General features: G+C 43.6%; 1 protein-coding gene across 2 annotated transcripts in view; it reads right to left on the bottom strand.

Moving 5' to 3' along the window:
• LOC138472928 (protein FRA10AC1 homolog) overlaps positions 1-19,195 on the bottom strand; it is a 735,805-nt gene that overhangs the window by 55,546 nt on the left and 661,064 nt on the right. The window contains exon 12 of one of the 2 annotated variants that reach the window (XM_069611349.1): positions 8,634-8,672. The exons of the other annotated variant lie outside the window; for it this stretch is intronic. Coding sequence (XP_069467450.1) covers positions 8,634-8,672 — 39 coding nt within the window. The remainder of the gene's footprint in view (positions 1-8,633; positions 8,673-19,195) is intronic. 2 annotated transcript variants of the gene reach the window in all.

The following is a 19,195-nucleotide window of genomic DNA, read 5'->3' as shown; positions in this document are numbered from 1 at the left end:
ACCCCCCTCTTGGCTCACACGGATCCCCCGGTGGACTTTCCTGCCAGATATCTTTTCCAAAAAGTTCACTACCTGATGCTCTTATCAGGTTTCTCCACAACATTCATATTTCTCTGAAATAGCACACAATTTTACTTCTTGAGAGATATAACTTTGTTGACTTCAGTTATGACTTGCACCAACTTCCCCATAATAGCATCCAATATATGAGGGTTTGTTCAAGCTCCTTCTGTCAACCTTTCTTACAATGTCTCTTGGTTCTTGGCAATGTTTGTTCCAGGTTTCTCCTCACTGACATCTCATGTCAGGAGAATTGTGCAACTCTTGGCTTCTTATTTCTGTTTCAATGTTTTTTAGCTTAAGGCAATGCTAGTTCCATGTTTCCACCAACTGACATCGCTTATCAGGGAAATTGTACCATATCTGCGCTCTTGCTCTCTCTTTGTAATGTCTATTTGGTCTGTATTGAAAATCTTCCTTTACTGGTCCTTGTGCCTGTCAGAACGCCCAGGGGTTACCATTCTCACTGGGCCTACTCATCGGTATCTCCGACCCGTGGCACGCTGCTGTGATTCGGCGTTGCTTCAGGATGGCTTCCGTGGCCCGTCATACCCTCTCTCAGCTTCTTTGCAGTCCTCATAATCCCTTGCTGGTAAGTCTGCCTTTCAGTTTGACAGCAATGCTGGGGACCTCTCTCCGGCTGCCAGAGCCTTTGCGGTACTTGTTGGGAGCCGTCAGCCTCCTCTGAGTCTCCTGCTACTCTGGTACATCAGAATGACAAGAGGTAATCTGGGAACAACTCTCTCCCAGAGCTGGGATTCTGCCTCTCCCTGTGACTCTGCTTCCCGCTCTGCACACTCTGCAGCTTGCTCCAGCTTCTCCTTCACTTTTCTTTTTCTGCAGGTGATGCATGGATTTAAATGTCCAGCTCAGTCCAACGATTGGATAACAACTAGACTGATCGTTCTTCTTGGCAGCACTATTGGTCCTCATTGACTCCATACTCCTCTTCTTTGTCCCAGTACCTAAGAATGTCTGGGAATTGGAGTCTGAAGGACCAATACAGTATTTTAAGTTCTTTAACAGAACACTTATCAACATAACAATCACCATAAATATCAGTTGACAAATAAGTTATAGAGTGGTTAGACATTTGTGAAGGAAGAATAAGCCTTAAGCCTCTCCCTCCATTTTCCCCCATCCCATCCTCACCCTCACCCCTTCCTTTCCCTCCTCCTACCCTCCCTCACTCCCTCCCTCTTCCACCTAGCTCTGCTCCACTTCTCTCCCCCTTCCCTCTGTCTAATTGCTCTACATACTGTTTTGTTGACTGATTCAAAATTGTAATTTGCTTCTTTTGTTACGGTTATTGTTATGTTAAATGTACCCTGTTGTTAAATGTGCAGCGCTTTGGTGTAAAGCGCTATATAAGCCTAATAAATACAAATACAAATGAATAAAGGTTTGCTTAAGATGTTTAACAGAAGTGGATTTTAAAACATGAAAATTAAAAGCGAATAGAGCTCCAGGGTGCTAATATGATTAGGCACCCGTTAAGGCAACAGGCGTGGCCAGTAACTGCCGTAGCCTCTCGTGGGGCCTGAGCCCACCAGGTGCTTAACGCTATAGATCAGGCTTTGATAACATGTTAAAACCGTGCCAGACCAGCAGGTCGAATAAATTTGTTTATCTACTCAACTGAAGTGAAATGCACTTAAGCATTGTACTTGATGGCATAATATTTTTTGCACTGAAAAAGTATGACCTTAGGGAAAACATTATCAGCAATGTTAATGTGCGTTTTCAAAATGATCCTTCTTCTGTACTCGTTGGAACACAATTTTCTTCAGACTGCAAAAGTACAAGATTCCCCATCTGTTAAGTTCCATAAGGTTAGGCTAATATGAGTGCTATAATACATTTGAGTGACATGCTTAGAGCATCCAATACTTTGTTGGTGCGAGTAAGGGATAAAATAAGTTTAAAGTTACGATTTGAGTTAGGTTAGGATAAACGATTCCACACACAATAGACCTTCAGTCAAGGCCTAGGACAGGTTTATAGTGTCGATTAGCATTTGAACGCATTAAATAGAAGGAGCAGTAAATAGCATACGTTCTTATCAGAAAGGATATGATTGACTGCAAACTGATTCAGAATTATATTAATTAGAGTAACAATGTATATGTTAATAGAGTCAATCATTTATAACCCACAGTGCATCTTCTCCAAAAGGATCTGTGTCACATTGCTCAAACGTGATGGCAGACAGCGTGCAAACGGGGCTCCAGGCCACTGCCTACAGTTGGCTCAATATACACTGATGAAAAGGGATGAGCAAGGCATTCATAAATATAAATGAGCTGGCCACCTCCAAGCTAACTAGGCTTTAAGGGCAACAATTTACATATATATATTGAGGCTCAACACTGTGCACATTGTCTGCCCCTTCTCAGGGGATGGTCTGGTTGTGTTTTGGCAGCAATTGCCGGGGGCATCATAGGCACCAGGCTCCTATGTAGCTGCCCCTCATCACCAGCCCCTCACTTCTGATCTGCTCTGCCAGCAATGTACAAATAAAGAGCGCATATGTTCAAAGTCTGTGTCAATGCTGCATTGTTCTTTCCATTTTCTCAGATTTATTACAGACTCTCTGTGGTGCTGTATTTCCAATGGAGGCTCAGTTAGACTACGCTTTGGGTCCCAGCTACCCTGAGCATACCTGTAGGTGCCTGTCCCGTGCTTGCTACTTTATGCTAGGCACCTATGGAGTCGAGATTATCACAATTCCTCCCTCAGTGCCTGGAGGATGTCATTTAGGTTGCTGCTCATGGCTGTGTCCAGCAAACCTTCACCCTTCATGGACACATCCAGTATCACTGCTCAGACCCCATCCTGAGCTTCAGCCTCTTCCAACTCCACTACCCACCACCAAAGGGCCATTAAAAAAGTATTATAGACAATGGGCCACAGTATAAGTTTGCCGGTCTGGGAACTACGGTACCGGTAAGCATGCCGGTAACGTAGTTCCCATACCGGCAAACTACGAGTTCTGCTTGCAGGTGCCATTGCGGCTGCCAGGTCTGACCTGGCAGCCATAACGGCACCTGCGAGCAGAGCATGTTGGATGCACCGGTACCATTCTGAATGGTGCAGTACATCCGACATCCCCATTCCCATTATAGCCCTATAGGGCTCAAATGGGAATGGGGAAGAATGTTTTCTGGCGCACATGAATGGGCAAATACCGGGTCCGGCAAGGCCGTAATGACCCGGTAATTGCGAATTTCTGGCGAAAAAAAAAAAAAAAAAAGTACCAGCGGTAGGTAGCCGTGCCTCTATTACAGCCTCGTACTGAGGCCCAATGTGTTCCTTTTGTAAACCCTTTGCAATATAAAATATATAAAGAATAGTTTTTCTAGCTAATTATCAATGCTGTAACAACACATTTAAGCAATGTAATTAACCCTGTGCATGCCTAGATAACATAGGCAAAACCTTCACATAGTAAGTTGCAGTGTAGAGGCTGGTGAGTTTGATGTGGAGTATTTTGACATACTAACCGGTGTACTGTAAAATATGTATTGTGCCAGACCAGTTCTAGGCCACATGGATGCCATTTTTCGTGCTAACTAACTACATGTCTCAGTGACCTCAACTTTGATCTATTGATTCTCATTAAACATCTAACACAAAGCTGTTCCAAAGCCCACCTTGCAGACCTCCTTCACCAACAGGCTTTATCACCAGACTGCCAATGACTGACTTCAAGATAACTGGGATTAACCTAGTGCACTGCTGCCGGCTAGAGAGCAGCCACGCACAGTGCAATTGATGTTTACAAACCTTTTTGATGGGACACTCGACCAGAGGGTTAAGTACAATGAAAAAAGTTCTCAAACCTCCTAAAAGTACTCTATGATGCCAGTAGACATGTGGATTTCACAAAGCCTCAATGTTGTACATGAAGACGCATCTCTGATAAAGAAAAGAAACTTTCTTGCAAACTCTTTGATCAGCGGGCCAGGAGATACGCTAACATTGACCTCTTCCTTGTGGTGTTGTGGTGATTTATGAGCATGTGGCAACACAAAATGATACAAAATTACCTGCCCAAAAGTATCATGAAAATGAATTGACATATTGGTGGTACTTATAAGTACATGGCACTTCTTCGCACCATTGTGACAGTTTTCAATATTGGTGCACTTTGAAACAAAGCCCTCTGGTACATGGAAATCTTAGACAGATTAGAGAGCAGTTGTGGTCAGCCTCAAATATGACACAGGATCAGATGATCACAACGGTAAAAGGAGACACACAATCTATGGTTTAATGTAAAGCCACAGGGAAAGTAATTACAGCAACATCTAAATAACCCTCCACAATGACACTGTTTGCCAAATTCATATACACCAAAAGGTGCTGGCGGCGAGTGCAAAGAACAGATCAATGTCTAAAAATGGCAGAGAAGAACATGGCAACAGGTCTATATGTTTCTGGTGCAGTAGTGAAGAGCACGATCATCCACAAAACGTGTTCTGCCTTTGGGATAAGTTGTACTTCTTGCAACAGGTGGAACCATGTCGGTAAGGCATGTGAGACAAAGTCCTATGCCTCGTTCTGGAACCTCCAGTGGGATTGACCAGGAGCCTGGTTGCTTCCCCAAGTTAGCAGATGATTGATTCACGGTGGTATTGAGAGGATCCCCAGGTCACCCTCAGTTATTCTGCTTCAAGGCAGAGGATAATGACATGGCACCAACTTGGGACAGGATCCCTTCAAGGGGCACAGCCCCTAAACTTGGAAATCAGATACCATATGCAATTTGAAAAACCTGGCTCCCCTCAAACTGAAAGAACAGTGCTTTCACTTCTACTAAAGCCAGTGATTCTGCAATTACTGGACCGTTAAGGGAATCTAGGGACGGTGGTCCAGCATGCAGCACAAGTGTAGGACCACTATCCACAGAAAAAAAGGGTGTGGGTGTGGCAAGAAGGCTTGTGCCATTAGGAGTGAAGAAAGCGGTAGTCAGGAGAAGGACGGTAACTGAAAGGGTGAAGAAAGTGAGCCAATCAGACGAAGTGAAGGAGGATTACCAAGACTTTAGGTAGCTACTAAGGGAGAAACAAATGGAGGTGATGGACAAGTAGTACCTCACAGAGGCTCTCCTTTTCAGGAAGCAGACTGGCGAGTTCTATGAAAGGGCAAAAAGTCACTCTATTTCAACTGATGGTGCAAAATGTCTACCCGAATCATGAGATTACTATAATAAATTGCTTATTGGCAGATCTGTTGTAAAAACAGTGTGCCTTCAAGGGTTTTAATAGCTTCCAAAGGGGTTTCTAACATTGGTTGGCAACACAAAGCTGTTGTCCACATTTCTCTGCAGCCAGGGGAAAATGTATATGTACTAGCTGCCCACACCACAGCTATGTAAATGTGGGGAACACAAAGGCAAGGGGAGTTCTTGAATCTTTTACTGCTGTGCTCATGGACAAGTTAGGCAAATACCCAGGTTTCCAAAACCACAACATTCTTAGAGAAAAGGTTGAAGCTGCTAGACAGTCTGTGCTCACGGTGCCTATCTGTCAAAAAGGCCCTGATGAAGAGGGAACGGGTGATTGAAGAAATTAAATCTGCTGAGTGGCATGCGACAATAGTTCTGGCACAAAAGGCAGATTAAGTTTGTGCCTATGTGTACAACTATGCAGCTTAATGCAATAGAATGGAAATAATCCCTTTGGAAAATATGAGACCCCTTACATCACTCGCACACACATGAACATGCACTCACGCACGTAAGCACACACACAGTCACTCAATGTGGCAGCCATAACTTATCTATGTGGTCAAAGAGACTCTGGAGTGGTTTTGGCATGACAGATCTGATGGAATGGAGCACGCTTGAAAGCCACATAATATATCAAAATAAGAATACTGCACAAAATAGACTACTGCCTAATTCTAGCAGACATGAGGGAACTAGAATATTCAAGAAGGACACAGTACTGATTTGGATAGACGTAGATGGAGGAAAAGATGTTTACAACGCTGACATTAGCAGCACAGGAATTAAGCAGCTACTCGCACACGGATGCGCTTTTCCACGGGGCATCAATCCAAGTATAGAACTACACCAGCGTTCAATCAAAGAAATGCACAAGTAAAAGAAACGCAGACTTCGGCAGTCAATGGCCCTCATTACAACTCAGGCGTTAAGGGTTTAACGGCGCCGTGGGCGCCGTTAACCCTTAACGCCTGATTACAAGTGTCCCTTTGCGGGTTGGTGTTTAACGCCTGCTTTTAGCAGGCGTTAAAAATCCAACCCGCAAAGGGACTTTGGAGCTAATTACGGCACCGACCGCACCGTAATTTACGGTGCCGTAATTAGCGCCTTCCCCATTCCCATTATATAGGGGGCAAAATTGGGAATGGGGAAGGGCAAATGGTGAATGGGGAATTACCGCCCCACTCACCTTGGAATGGGGGGGTAATTCCGCCATCCACTATGGCGGAATCGTAACCTTAGCAGCATGGACCATGGTGCTAATAGCACCATGGTCCTCCGCCAAGGTTGTAACGAGGGCCGATTTGTCCGTAACATGTTATTTTTTAAAAAACTTGCTCCATCATTGTAAGACAGGAATTTGTTTGGTGCACCACTTAAACATGGATTTATACTCGTAGATAAGAACGCACATAATTAAATTGTGTAAAAGAATAAAGGAAACTTAAGAATTACAGCTACACATGAGTGTTTGAATGCTTACTAGTAAGTGGATAGGGGCTTTGTGGGATGCCCACACATTTAAATCATTGCGCTGTACTGATTTGCAAAGGAAATGTACAAACCTAGCCATATATGTGCTTTTAGGTTTACAGCAAAAGCTATTGCTAGGCGGGATTGAACCCATGAACCCTTGAGAAGTAAAGTTAATCATCATACTGGTAAGAAAGGTATACAATAATTCCAATACATTATAGGTTATTGCCACGTTTTTTTGTCAACTTTGGAAATGACGGCAGCAGGCTTACTATGGAAAGCAATTGTATTAACACTTCATTACATAGAATAAATTGGAAATGATCATGTCTGTGAATAATTGGTATTCCAGAAAACAACTTTGTAACGCTGAATGCTTTGATTTTGCCTGAAACATTATGGACTTCACTGACCACACTTTACTTTGTGTTGTGTTTCTGCAAACTCCTACCTTCCCTACCTGCACCCACCTCCGTTTTTCTCTGTCAACATTTATTTGAAAACCTTTCTTATATTTTTATTTTATAAGTTGCTCCATGATCATGATGTGTTATTGTTTGATTGATTATGTGAACCAGATTTAATTTTACATTGCCCTGATTTGAAAAAGGCACTACTTGGTGCCGAAACACGTGTAATCCAAAGGGCTATTTGTATATTACAATTAAAAACCAAACCAAGGTTTTTTTTAAACAGGACCAAGTGTGTGGTGGATTTTTTCGCAGTGAGTAAATCTTTTATCTGTCTTTCAAATAGAGGTATGGGTCTCTGCCTCTTCTTTTCCTCACGCCTGTGCGACACCTGAATATTAACATTTCGAATTTGGGTGCAGGCATCAGGAAAGTTGACACAACAAAACCCCAACCTTTTCATTCAGGAATTGACCACACCCAACGCTAATTGTGGCATGGCAACGGTCCATGTCTGGGCTGTTTGGGGTTGGGTGGGGAATGGACTGAAGCAGAGTGGAACAGAAAGGTGATAACAGTAGTGTCTGTGTGTAAAGGAGGATGAGCGGAGACAGTGAGAAATAAATGCCTATATGATTTAAAACATGGGTAAAGATTCTAATTGCAAGCTAGTACAAGGCATAACAAGTCACCTGGTTCTTTTAAAACTACACATGCAAACAGCACATGGTTTCTTAATTGTCAAAAAGTAAATTATCACTGGCCAATTAGTAGTGGCAAGTCAAATTTTGAGACCAGATTCAAAATGTATCTAGAATTGCCACAGATGATGCTGGAATAATGAAATATTCATTCAAAATATCACACAATTATACTTAAAATAAAATGCAATCGGATTGAAGTTGGGATGATGGTGATCTTTGCTAATAAAAAGGCTGAATTAATAATATAAAGTATTAGGTTATTGGGGTTATCTACATCAGAACCTGATACAATTGTGATCTCAGACAATGCATAACTAATTAGGATAGATAGATACTATGTGAAATCAGGGTTTGAAATGACTGGGACCTATTTAGCCCCTGCTTTTAGAGTAGGAGTGGGTGGTTAGCTACACGCCAGCAGCCATCAGGGGCTACCTTTGACTCCCTAAATTAAATTGGTGCTATAAAAATATACCTATGTGAATTTAACTTTGCATGTTTGGGAGAGTGTATGAAGAAAAATAAAGAACGAACAATGTTTTCTATCTAATGGACACAATTTAAAGCTCACACCTCATATGCAAGTTAGATCTGTGGAATGCTATGTACTAGCTCCTGGTTTGCCAGAAGAAGTCCATGCTTACAAGGCGAGGCCTGATACCGATGAGCTGCTTTTAGCTCCTGGTCCTCAATTCTTAATTCCGACCCTGTGCAAGACAAGTAACACATTGACAAATGAAGCATTTACTCTACCTTTATCAGATTCATCTCGTCTCTCCGAGGATGAACGGCCTGAAAGTGAAACGGAGATCAAATCAATTTTAAAAACTGCACGTGCAACACTTGTGCAAATATGGTTACATTTAAGAAAGAATAGAGCACACAAACACATGTGCTTAATTAGTCATACTGACTTTACATACATTTGTTTCTTTTTAAATGTACTTGAAAAAGAATGTAGAAAATGATACGTAGATGGAATGCTCAGATGATCTCTTGCTTTAGTAAATCCCTGCCAGTTTGTGATTCATCTGGCCTGGTGGCAGGCCATTACTTGCCAGGCAAGCCCATCCTGCAGAGTATCGCCCAATTATAGCCTAGGAGAGAGTTGATTAGAATGTAAGGAGCAAAGGAATGATGAGAATTATGTAATTAAATACTAGGGGGAGGGCTATGGTGTGGTGCATCTGTTAGCTCAAACAACCATTTTTTGTGAAATGAAGACACTAAAGTGTGCAATGTTGAAGAACTAGACAACGTAGTAGTGAGGTGGAGATTTTTAGAACTGTACATTCTACTGCAATATTTTGCATACGTTTCACAGTAACGTGATGCCTGAAAATGGCCTTACAAAACACGTCTACGTGACAAAGACCTATTTTCATAAAGGCCACATATCTAATAAAATGCTACCTCCCCTTTGAATTGAATCTCTTGACGGTTAATTTTACAAGCTATGAAACACACACTACCTTCCACCATAGATGGTTTTATGCTCACGATTATTTGTAGTGTCATAGCCAATGAAGTACTAATTTATTTTAAGTGGAAGCAGTTTTCAACGGTTATGTTCAAGTGTGAGCAAGAGTCGAGTTGAAAAACTAGCTTAGTTTCCAATTTTCTGCACTTCCAATTAACACTTTTAGGCAAGAACCGTTGATGAAGAGTGCCCCTCTATAAGGAGGGTCACAGCAGCTGGTTGCACATCAGCATGCAAGGAAAAGCAAGCTTGAGATTACCTTGGGAATCCTGTCATTGAATCACATTAGTGGAAGGGTGTAAAAGACCCCACAAACAGCTATGGGCCACCAAACATTAACAGCAGTGCCCCAGATAAGATTTTGAAGTGGGAGTATTATACTTCGTTGGAAGAAAAAATAATTTTAATGAAGTAAAATAGTAAGTTCCATTGCCAATGAGAGTATTGAATAAGCAAGTCAAAATATGTTTTAACTGAAAAAGAGAAATGTTTTGCAATAAATATTTCTTTGCACCAAGCAATTAAAGCGTATTAAAAAGGTACATGTTTACCTTTTTAGACCAGGTAGTAATGTAGAGCTTCTGGCTGTGACATTACATGCACCACTGGCAAAACATATCCGTAGAGATGTGTGGATGAAAAATGGAATTAGGCTCCAATGTGCCTGTTTCCTATTTTTGATGGGAGTATTTGTACTCCCAATTTTTTTTTTTGGGGGAGTATTTGCCTATTTGTAGAAGAAAAAGCGGCTGATGCGATATACCTCTTATCCGTGGGGGTGATTAAGAGCACTGAGCACATAGCTGCCCTAGACTCAAGGTGTAGTCTGGCTTTTGGATTTCTGTAGATCTGCAAACATGGCAGGTGTGCACACATATTAATCTGATTTTAACCATACTAATACCACATAAATAAATGTTTTTGGAAACAAATCATAAAACAGCAGAAGGCCCTTGATCTGGAAATGGCGTACAAGAAATGTTTATAAAATTCTGTTTTGGACCTTTTAAACTTAAAATCACTATCGAAAATAGGAAAAAGGGTTTGTCTGACACCATCCCGCTATCTCCCCCTGTGTCATTGAGCGAAGGGGTAGAGCTGTCTTCTCCACAACCTAGGGGGCTTATATTTTCCCTCTGCAGATGAGGTGGACTGGAGGACAAAGGAAAGGACTATGGAGCACGTTGCTCCTCCATCGCTGGTGCCTCCTGTCCCCATGTTACCATCTACAGCGGTAAACCAGATCCTCCTGACATCAGCCTCTGGGGCCACAAGTTTGTTAGCTTCTAACAAGGTCATCATCCCGCCAAAGCCTCAACCATTGGCTGATCTTCCTGCCACCCTCCGTCCTTTTTTCTCGGTCTGAGAAGGAAAAAGAGGAATCTGCATCTCTTAACATCTAAAGAGCTCCCTCAAGTGAAAAAAACAAAGAACCAATCAATGCCGAAAAACAGAAATTCGGACCAGGCTCGGACCTTCATTAAGAATTTACCAAGCCCACGACAAAACCATGACCTAGCCTTTTCCGATCGACCAGTGACTATAATAAAGATGGCTGATCCTCAACCATCAATGATGGAGCCACAAAACTTGGATGTGGTGGTGGAAGACTACGAAGATCAACACATGATACACTGCATCGGGCATTACACTACCTGGGCACGTTACAGTTTTTGGGTGCGATGGGGGAACTTAGAGTAGCGTCCTGGAATGTCAGGGGTCTGAACACCTATATAAAATTTAACAGGATTATGACTTATGCTATGATATTTTATTTGTATTGCGCTCATACAGACATGTTTCAGAGTGCGACGAGGCAAGGGCGGGGAACAATGGAGGACAAAAACAACAATCTTACTAGGCCCAGTGACATTGAGAACGTGCAATTGCAGGGGAGAGGGAAGGGGAAAGTGCAAGGGAGAGGGGAGAGGTCGAAAGTGCTGAGCAAGGGATAAAAACAACAACTGGTAGTGCAGCCAGCAACGTGGCAAGTGTGAGATTTAAAGCGCAGACAAGGGGTGTCTGATAAGTGCAGGTAAGGGGACTGTGTGGTTACATATACAGACCCAAGTGCAAGGGTTGCCAGGAGGCAGTGCGGGTGTGTGGCTGGGTGGACAAGGGTTGCCAGGAGGCAGTGCGGGTGTGTGGCGGGTGGGCAGGACCTGGGCCCGAAATCAGAGGGTAGCCAGGTGCACAGAGCTGAAGCAGACAGATCAACAGGGGAGAGGAAGAGCGAAGGCAGAAGCAAAGAGGAAGGTCTTGAGGTGCTTCTGGAAACAGAGATGGTTCTCCTCAAGTTTCAGAGTGGCAGGGAGGCTGTTCCAGAGGGAGTCCCCAGCCGAGGAAAGAGATCTACCCCAAACTCGTTGCTTGGAGAAGTGACTGACCCCGAGGGAGTTGGAGGTGGAGGAGCGAAGAGCTTGAGTGGGAAGGTATTTACGGAGGGAGAGATGAAGGTATTCTAGACCCAGGCCCCAGAAAGCCTTGTGGACAATGCAGATGGTCTTGAATTTAACCCTTGCAGCCACTGGGAGCCAATGAAGAGATTTCAGGGCTGGAGAGATATGATCTGAGGGCTTGAGGCCAAGGACAAGTTTCACAATCCTGTTCCGATGAGTTGCAGTGGGCGGAGAGTAGAAGCAGGCCGATTTAGTAAGAGGCTGTTGCAGTAGTCTGGCCTAGAGAGAACCAGAGTTCTAGAGACAGTACGCTTCTGGGGGAAGGCGAGGGAAGGAATAATACCTCTGAGGAGGTGCAATTGGTAGTTTGACTTCTTAGAGACGTCAGAGATGTGAGGAGAAAAAGAGTGTGTGGAGTCGAAGATGACCCTAAGGATCTTAGCGTCACAGTTAGGAGCAGGAAGAGGGCCAAGGGAAGCCGGCCAGAGGGTGACAGGAAAGGAGGGTGCAGGTGTGCCGATGCAGAGAATCTCAGTCTTACTGGCATTAAGACAGAGAACATTGGCGGCACACAACTCCTGGATGGCAGACAAACAGAGGTGAGGGAGGAAGAAGAGGTGGTGGAGGGAATCCTGAAAATTAGCTGAGTGTCATCCGCTTAGCACTGAAAGTTGGAGCAGAGAGCGGCAATGCAGTGGGAAAGGGGTGCCAGGTACTGGTTGAACAGCCAGGGAAAGAGGTTAGACCCATGGGGAGCACCACAGGTAGAGAGTGAGATGGAGGAAAGGAAGGACCCAAGTTGGACCTGGGAGGGTCTATCAGAGAGGAAAGAGATTATCATGGAGACGGTTGAGGAGGATGGCATGGTTGACTGTGTCAAAGGCAGAAGGGAGATTGAGTAGGATGAGGACAGAGGGATATTAGAGTCAAAGTTGGAGAGCATGTCTTCACGGATGTTCAGGAGAGCAGTTTCCATGCTACTGGCAGTTCTGAAGCCAGACTGATGGTCATGGAGGCAACCAAAAGAGTCGGTGTGAAAATTAAGCTGGGAGATGGCCAGCTTTTCCAAGAGTTTGCCCAGGAAAGGAGTGATAGAAATCGGGCAATAGTGAGCTGGGCAAGATGGGCCGGCTGTGGGTTTTTTGAGAAGAGGGTGCACAAGAGAGTGCTTCAGAGGGGAGGGTAAGGCTCCAGAGGTGAAGGAATGGTTACAGAAGTCGGCCAGAGCCAGAGCAAGAGTGTCAATGTGGTCCTTGATGGTTTTAGACAAACAGGGAAGAACCTGTTTTCACAAGACTTTCATAGATCGGACTTCTCTGGAAATCTTGTTGGGGGAGAAAAGATGAAAAGGGGGGAGGAGAGGCGGCTGCAGGGGGGCCAGAGGTATCAGAGAGAGAAGTGGGGGAGTAGGAGAGGACAAGAGTGTGGACAGGATGTTCTGGGTTTTTTAGATGAAATGAGAGGCCAGGGTGGTGCAAAGGGCCTGGGAGGCGATAGGAGAGGTAGAGACTGCAGCAGGGTTGGCCAGTTCCTTGCAGATTTTAAAGAGTTTGTCCCAGTTGTTAGATGCCACAGAGACGCAGGCTTGGAGATGGGCTCTCTTCTTAGTGTGGACAAGGAGCCGGTATTGCCTTTGGAGCAGGCGGCAGGCCAGTTTGTCAGAGGATGCACAAGAAGACCGCCATTTCCTCTCAGCCACCCTACACTTGCGTTTAAGGGTAACTGGGTCAGAGTCGTACCAAGAGTTGCACTTGGCTTTGGGCTTCAAGCAGATGCTCATGGCAGGGGCAAGAACATCAAGAGTATCAGAGATAGAGAAGTAGAGCGTGGAAAGGGGTGTGTCAGGATGTGAGTCAGTCCAAGGTGGAAGAGGGGGAGAGAAAGTGGTAGCGAAAGCCTGTTGAAGAAGATGCATGTTTAGACTTTACTACATACATGGTTGACGATGACCAGTCTGGCCTGGAAGAGCCAGAAGTGGCCACTCGACAGGTCCTACAGACGGACCCGGCCCATCAGTCGACCACTTTGGATATGGAGGTTCTTTCGGTTTTGCCTCAAGTGGTGGCTTTGGGGCTCCAATTGTCTGGGCCTTACACTTTTCCCAAACCTCAGCTGGTAAAACCTATATCACCATTTCTGACATTAGCTGAGAAAAGGCAGAATACAATACTTAAAGCTGAACTAACAGTGCTGCAGGAAGGCCCTCCTAAGAGAATGAAACTCATGTAGCCCCTGAAGCGGGTTAGGGGGCGAGATTGTGGTCCTTCGTCCTTGACGCGAGAGGTGGCTTCAGGCCCAAAAAACTGGGTCTAGCACCCTTCTTAAACCTCAGCCTGTAAAATTTCCATTGCCATTTTGGCTGAGAAAAGGCAGAAAACATTCAAAGCCGAACAAACAGAGCGACAGGAAGGCTCTCGCCAGAGAATGAAACTTGTGCTGGAGGGCGTTATTGTGATCCCCATAAAACATGACATATTCCCCTTTTTCAAGAGAGGCCGGGCATCCCAAAAAACTTTTCTGACCCGAAGTAATCTACTTACTTGGTCAGTCTTGAACGCCTCCTTCCAGTGAATGACAGATTGATTTTGAACTGTGTCAATGTCCTCAGGTTATTTTATAATATTCTCATGCTACGATTTCTGCAATAGGATGACATTACGATTGTAGAATTTCCTGAAGACCATATCACTGACAAGGTGATTCTCCACCTGAGGTCAAATTCTGTGAGATCATCACTATTGGAGATGGCTCAACAGCTTCTCCCAATGGGTTTTGAATGTTTAGATTTAACGTCTAAGCTGAAGTCCTCCCCTTCCAATTCACAGTGTGGCCTCCCGGCCCGTTCATCTTTGAACTACAGACCAGAGAAAATTTCTTTTACTAGTCAGGCATGCTCATGGGTTGTTGGTGGACAGGATTCTCACAAGTTGCTTGAGTGATCCCAGGGTACTCTTGTCTTCTCAGACACTGCTAGAGTTGGCTTCCCCTTTAACCATTACGGTTACCAATGACAGATCCTCTGGTCGAGTGATCACGTTAGCCCAAATGGCTCCAAACAGAAATCACGCCTCCTACGGCCTCAGGGATGCATTCCACTTTCGACTTTCAACGGAACTTAAAAACAAGCATTCAGTTGGCAAATAGCCTTCCGCAACACCAGGGGCTATTTGCACCTACTTACAGACCTGGATCTCTTTTCGGGAGCATTGGATATAATATACCTCCAGGAAACCTGGCCTTGTGCTCCCCATCTTTGGACGGATACAGCTCGCTCCTTAACCCCGCCTACAGAGGCTTCAAAGGACGCCTGGCTTCTGGTCTACTTACTCTTGTGATGAATGAAAGGGTTATGAAGGCAGAGACCTTGCCAACCCTAATCCATTCCTTTTGGGCCATTGGAATCACTTTCAAGTCCTTAGATGGCGAAGAGCCCGAGCGCTGGCTCCTGTTTAACGTATATTGGAACCCGTTGGCCATTACCACTGAGGGCTTCATGAACGCTGCTATGTTGGCTGTAGACAAATGGGTACTGTATTTAAACCCTCACTATATAATAGTGGAAGGTGATCTAAATTGCCCTTGCTCCCAGATCAGAACGTGAAAGGAGAGCATCTGAATAGATGGACCTGATGCATGCGAGAGATCTCCATATCTTAAATGGCCAAACCCCTGGTCATTGTCCTCCAATAACCATGTGGTCCAATAGTTCTCCTTCCAGCATCTTGGACTACGTTTTCGTATCCAGCTTGTTAATCCAAGACACGTCTTCCTTTATAAACCTGCAAGTGACCACGCCTTTCTAAAGTTTACTTGGTTGGCTAATCCTAGTCCTAAGAAAGAAATATGGTCAACTGCGATTGAATTAAATCAAGGTCTAAATCACCTGAGAATAAGGCAGGACATTCAGTCCTTTTCAGAAACGTTTGACACAGCTTGCGACTGGAGGTGGAATAAACTACATGCCCCTACTTTTGAAGTTCAGTTCTTGCGCTTAAAAGGTTCTGATCGGACTGAGACCCATAACCATCTTTATGACACAAACATAGCCAAGGAAAAGAAGCATCTTCAGAAAGACCTTAGACAGATGAGTAGTTTAAACAAAGGTCTACAAATGCAAAAGCGGAAAAAAGAAAACAAAAACACAAGAACTGGTTGCAGATGTACAAGGCTGAGTGTACCCAAAAAGAAGCTGAATGTATGCTGGTGGCACTCACAAAATAGAATGAGAGAGGTATCTGGCAACTTCTTAACTGAGCTGGGGCTCTACGCACATCTCCCCTGTCAAATGCCATTTCTGAAGACTCCTGGATGTCCTTCTATCAACAGCTCTTCACACCAAGACAGAAATTGACAATCCAACACCCCGTTAAGCCAACTGCGGGTTGGCTTCTCCCGCTTGATAGGCTTGATGTGGAGATGCTTATGAAGAAGGCCAACCATTCTAGAGCTCTTGGCCCCGACCGCCTCTCCAACTCCATGATCAAGGAAGCCTCGGAAGAGTGGGTCTCCTTTATCTTCAAACTTTTCACCCAAATTTTGAAGATGGGTGTGATCCCTAGTTCCTGGAGCTCAGCAATAATCGTTCCAATTCATAAGAAGGGAAATAGAGCGGACCTGGAAAATTATCGACCGATCGCCCTCTTGGATTCACTGGGTAAACTCTTTGCAGGCTTTCTCTCACGCCAACTGCAGACCTGGATATCTAGTGTCTAAACAGAGGACCCCTGACAATCCGGATTTGTGAAGGGCGTCCAACTGCCTTGAATCTGTTTTTGCTAAAAATACGCAAAGGGAAAGCATACAAGAGTAAATCTAGAACTTACGTGCCCTTTATTGACCTAAGAAAGACGCTCAACAACATTGACCGTCTTTTATTATGGTCTAAGATCGAGGCCTGGAAATGCCCGGCAGATCTATTAGAGGTCGATAAAATCCCTTTATCAATCAACCAGTGTGCACATTCGACTGAACGCACAAGGCCTTCTAACCGCTCACATCAACACGTTTCGATGTCTAAAGAAGGGATGTCCTCTGGCACCAAGCTTATTCAATCTATTCTCGTCAGATGTGGGTACTCATTTGAGCAAGGCTGAAGCTTTTCCCCCTAGGATGGGTGCCCAACACTAATCGAGACTTCTATATGCAGACTATTTGGTTCTGATTGATTCAACGGCCACTGGTCTTCAGAGGACCTTGGACAGACTCTTTTCATATCTGGCCGCCAACGGGCTACCTATGAACTTAGTTAAAACCAAGAGGATGATACTGGGCTCAAAGGGTCCACAGCAAGGTACTTCATTCAAATGGTATGTGAAAAAAAAGGCCCCGATTCAGGCTTCTAAAATGCTCTATTTAGGGACTTTGGTCAACAACAGCAAGGTGGACCAACCACGACAAATGGCTTTGAGGGCAAGACTTAGAATTCTAACTGCCCAGACGTGATTGATTCATATGATATCTGGAAAGTTTTCCCTCCTCCCTGTTTTGAATTTCTACAAATCCAAGGTGAAGCCAGTTCTCACAAATCGTGCTGAGGGTTTTCTATTTACCCCAATTTGGACTTTACTGGAAGGAAGTTTTTGGAGGAAAGTATTTGGGCTGCCTAATTTAATTCCCATCTAATTTATTCGATATAAAGTTGGCCTAACTTCTCTACTAGCGAGAGTCATTTGGAAATCCTTGGCCCTCTATCATAACTGTATGCTCCCTTGCCCTCCAATACCCTCCAATACCATTTCTAGTGCTGGCAGCGGAGATGGGGAAAGGAACTAAAGACTTACTATTCCAGTGGAGTAGAGGATGTCTGAATCAGCTAGCTCATCTACAAACTGACGTCGACGAATTAACCAGGAATCCAGCAAAAGTAAAATGGAAGCTCTGGCAGGACGACTGGATTAACACCCAAGAGACCAAGAACTCTGTTTTCATTCTTCACTGCCGTATCGAACTAAAAAAACAGTGGGACGTTTTACAAAAATATCTGACAAAGTTTCCTAACAACTGGTACAGGACTCAATTCATGCATTTTAGGATTAACCTCTTCCCCACAAACCAGCTGATGCAGATATACAACTTAACTGACACAGTGGATTGTCGGTTCTGCAAAAAATTGGGGACAAGGGAAACTTTGAAACTTATCACTCTACTTTGAATAGGTTTAACTAAACTAAGAACAAAGGACATGGGTAAATGGGTGGTGGCCTTCCAACAAAGACGCCGAGGCCGTCTGTTTGCGCCTGTTGGGAGGCAAAGACTTTATGATCATTTTTGGCCTCATACAATATCTAAAGAAGGTCTTTATGGGATTAAGACAACAACTTCACTGGAAATGCAGTGATCGATAGTGGTGATGTCTGATGGGCCCTACGTATAGGCTTGGGGATGTCATTGGTTTTATCTGGTGTGGGGGGGTTCTTTCTCTTTTCCTTCTGTCTTGACAAAGGTTTGTAATAAACATTGAGTCTTAACAATAAAAAAAATTAAAAAACTGCAGAAGCTGACCTACTGAGTGATAAGATGAGTGATACATAATGTGTGATAAGACGGATGGAGTGGAAGAGGACTACAATTTGAATTTTGTTAAATTCTCAAACTTAAACCAAATTCTGCCACTCTAAATTGGAAGCAGATGGCTGAATTTATCATTCAGATGAAGTAATTTGTATATTGTGAATGTAGATAAGAGTGAAGCTGTGAATGCCCCCAAAAATATTTCCTCTCACATGCTTTGATTTTTATAAAGTTTTCAGGTTACCAATCTAAAGTGGAAGTCCTTAAAAATATAACTGGTGATACGAGTGCAAACAGACACTTTCTAGTCATCTTCCACTGATCAGAGTAGGGAGAAAAAGTTCTTCATAAATATGAAAAAGCAATAAAAACATTTCATAGTCACTTTTACCCAAATGTAAGTGTGGTAATGAAATTGTATCATTTTGGCTTTCATTGACTGGTGCTAAGATATCAAGTACAGGAAAACAAAAAAACATTAAAACGATGTAGCAGAACAAAACTAAATAGAAAAAACAAACTGGTTTTCATCTATCTTTGACACTTATTTTCATATTTAAGCTGTAAATAGTTTGTTTTTAATAATGTTTTTATTTCACGGTTCAGAGAACTCAACCTTTAATGAAACTTTCAGATACAGAAAAAAAGAACCACATATTTCATTTAATTTCCTTCCTTTCTCCCCTCTCCCTCTGTAATTCAACAATCATTGAAATCAGTGTTTCAAGGGATTACGAATTACGTTACATTTCACAACAAACACAGCAATTAAAAGAAAAAGAGGAAAGAGGATAGAAACCCCCCCCACATATTTCGTTTCCCTTCCCTCCCCCTTCTAATTCAACAATCATTAAAACCATTAAAATCAATACTATAAATGATTACGAATTACGTTCCATTTCATTTAATTTCACATCAATCTCAAA

The sequence above is a fragment of the Ambystoma mexicanum genome, chromosome 8 (genome assembly GCF_040938575.1).
Source record: "Ambystoma mexicanum isolate Mex_15411 chromosome 8, UKY_AmexF1_1, whole genome shotgun sequence".
In the NCBI taxonomy this organism is placed as follows: Eukaryota; Metazoa; Chordata; class Amphibia; order Caudata; family Ambystomatidae; genus Ambystoma; species Ambystoma mexicanum.
The sequence above is the reverse complement of the archived record's forward strand: the minus strand, read 5'-3'. Positions and strand labels throughout refer to the sequence as shown.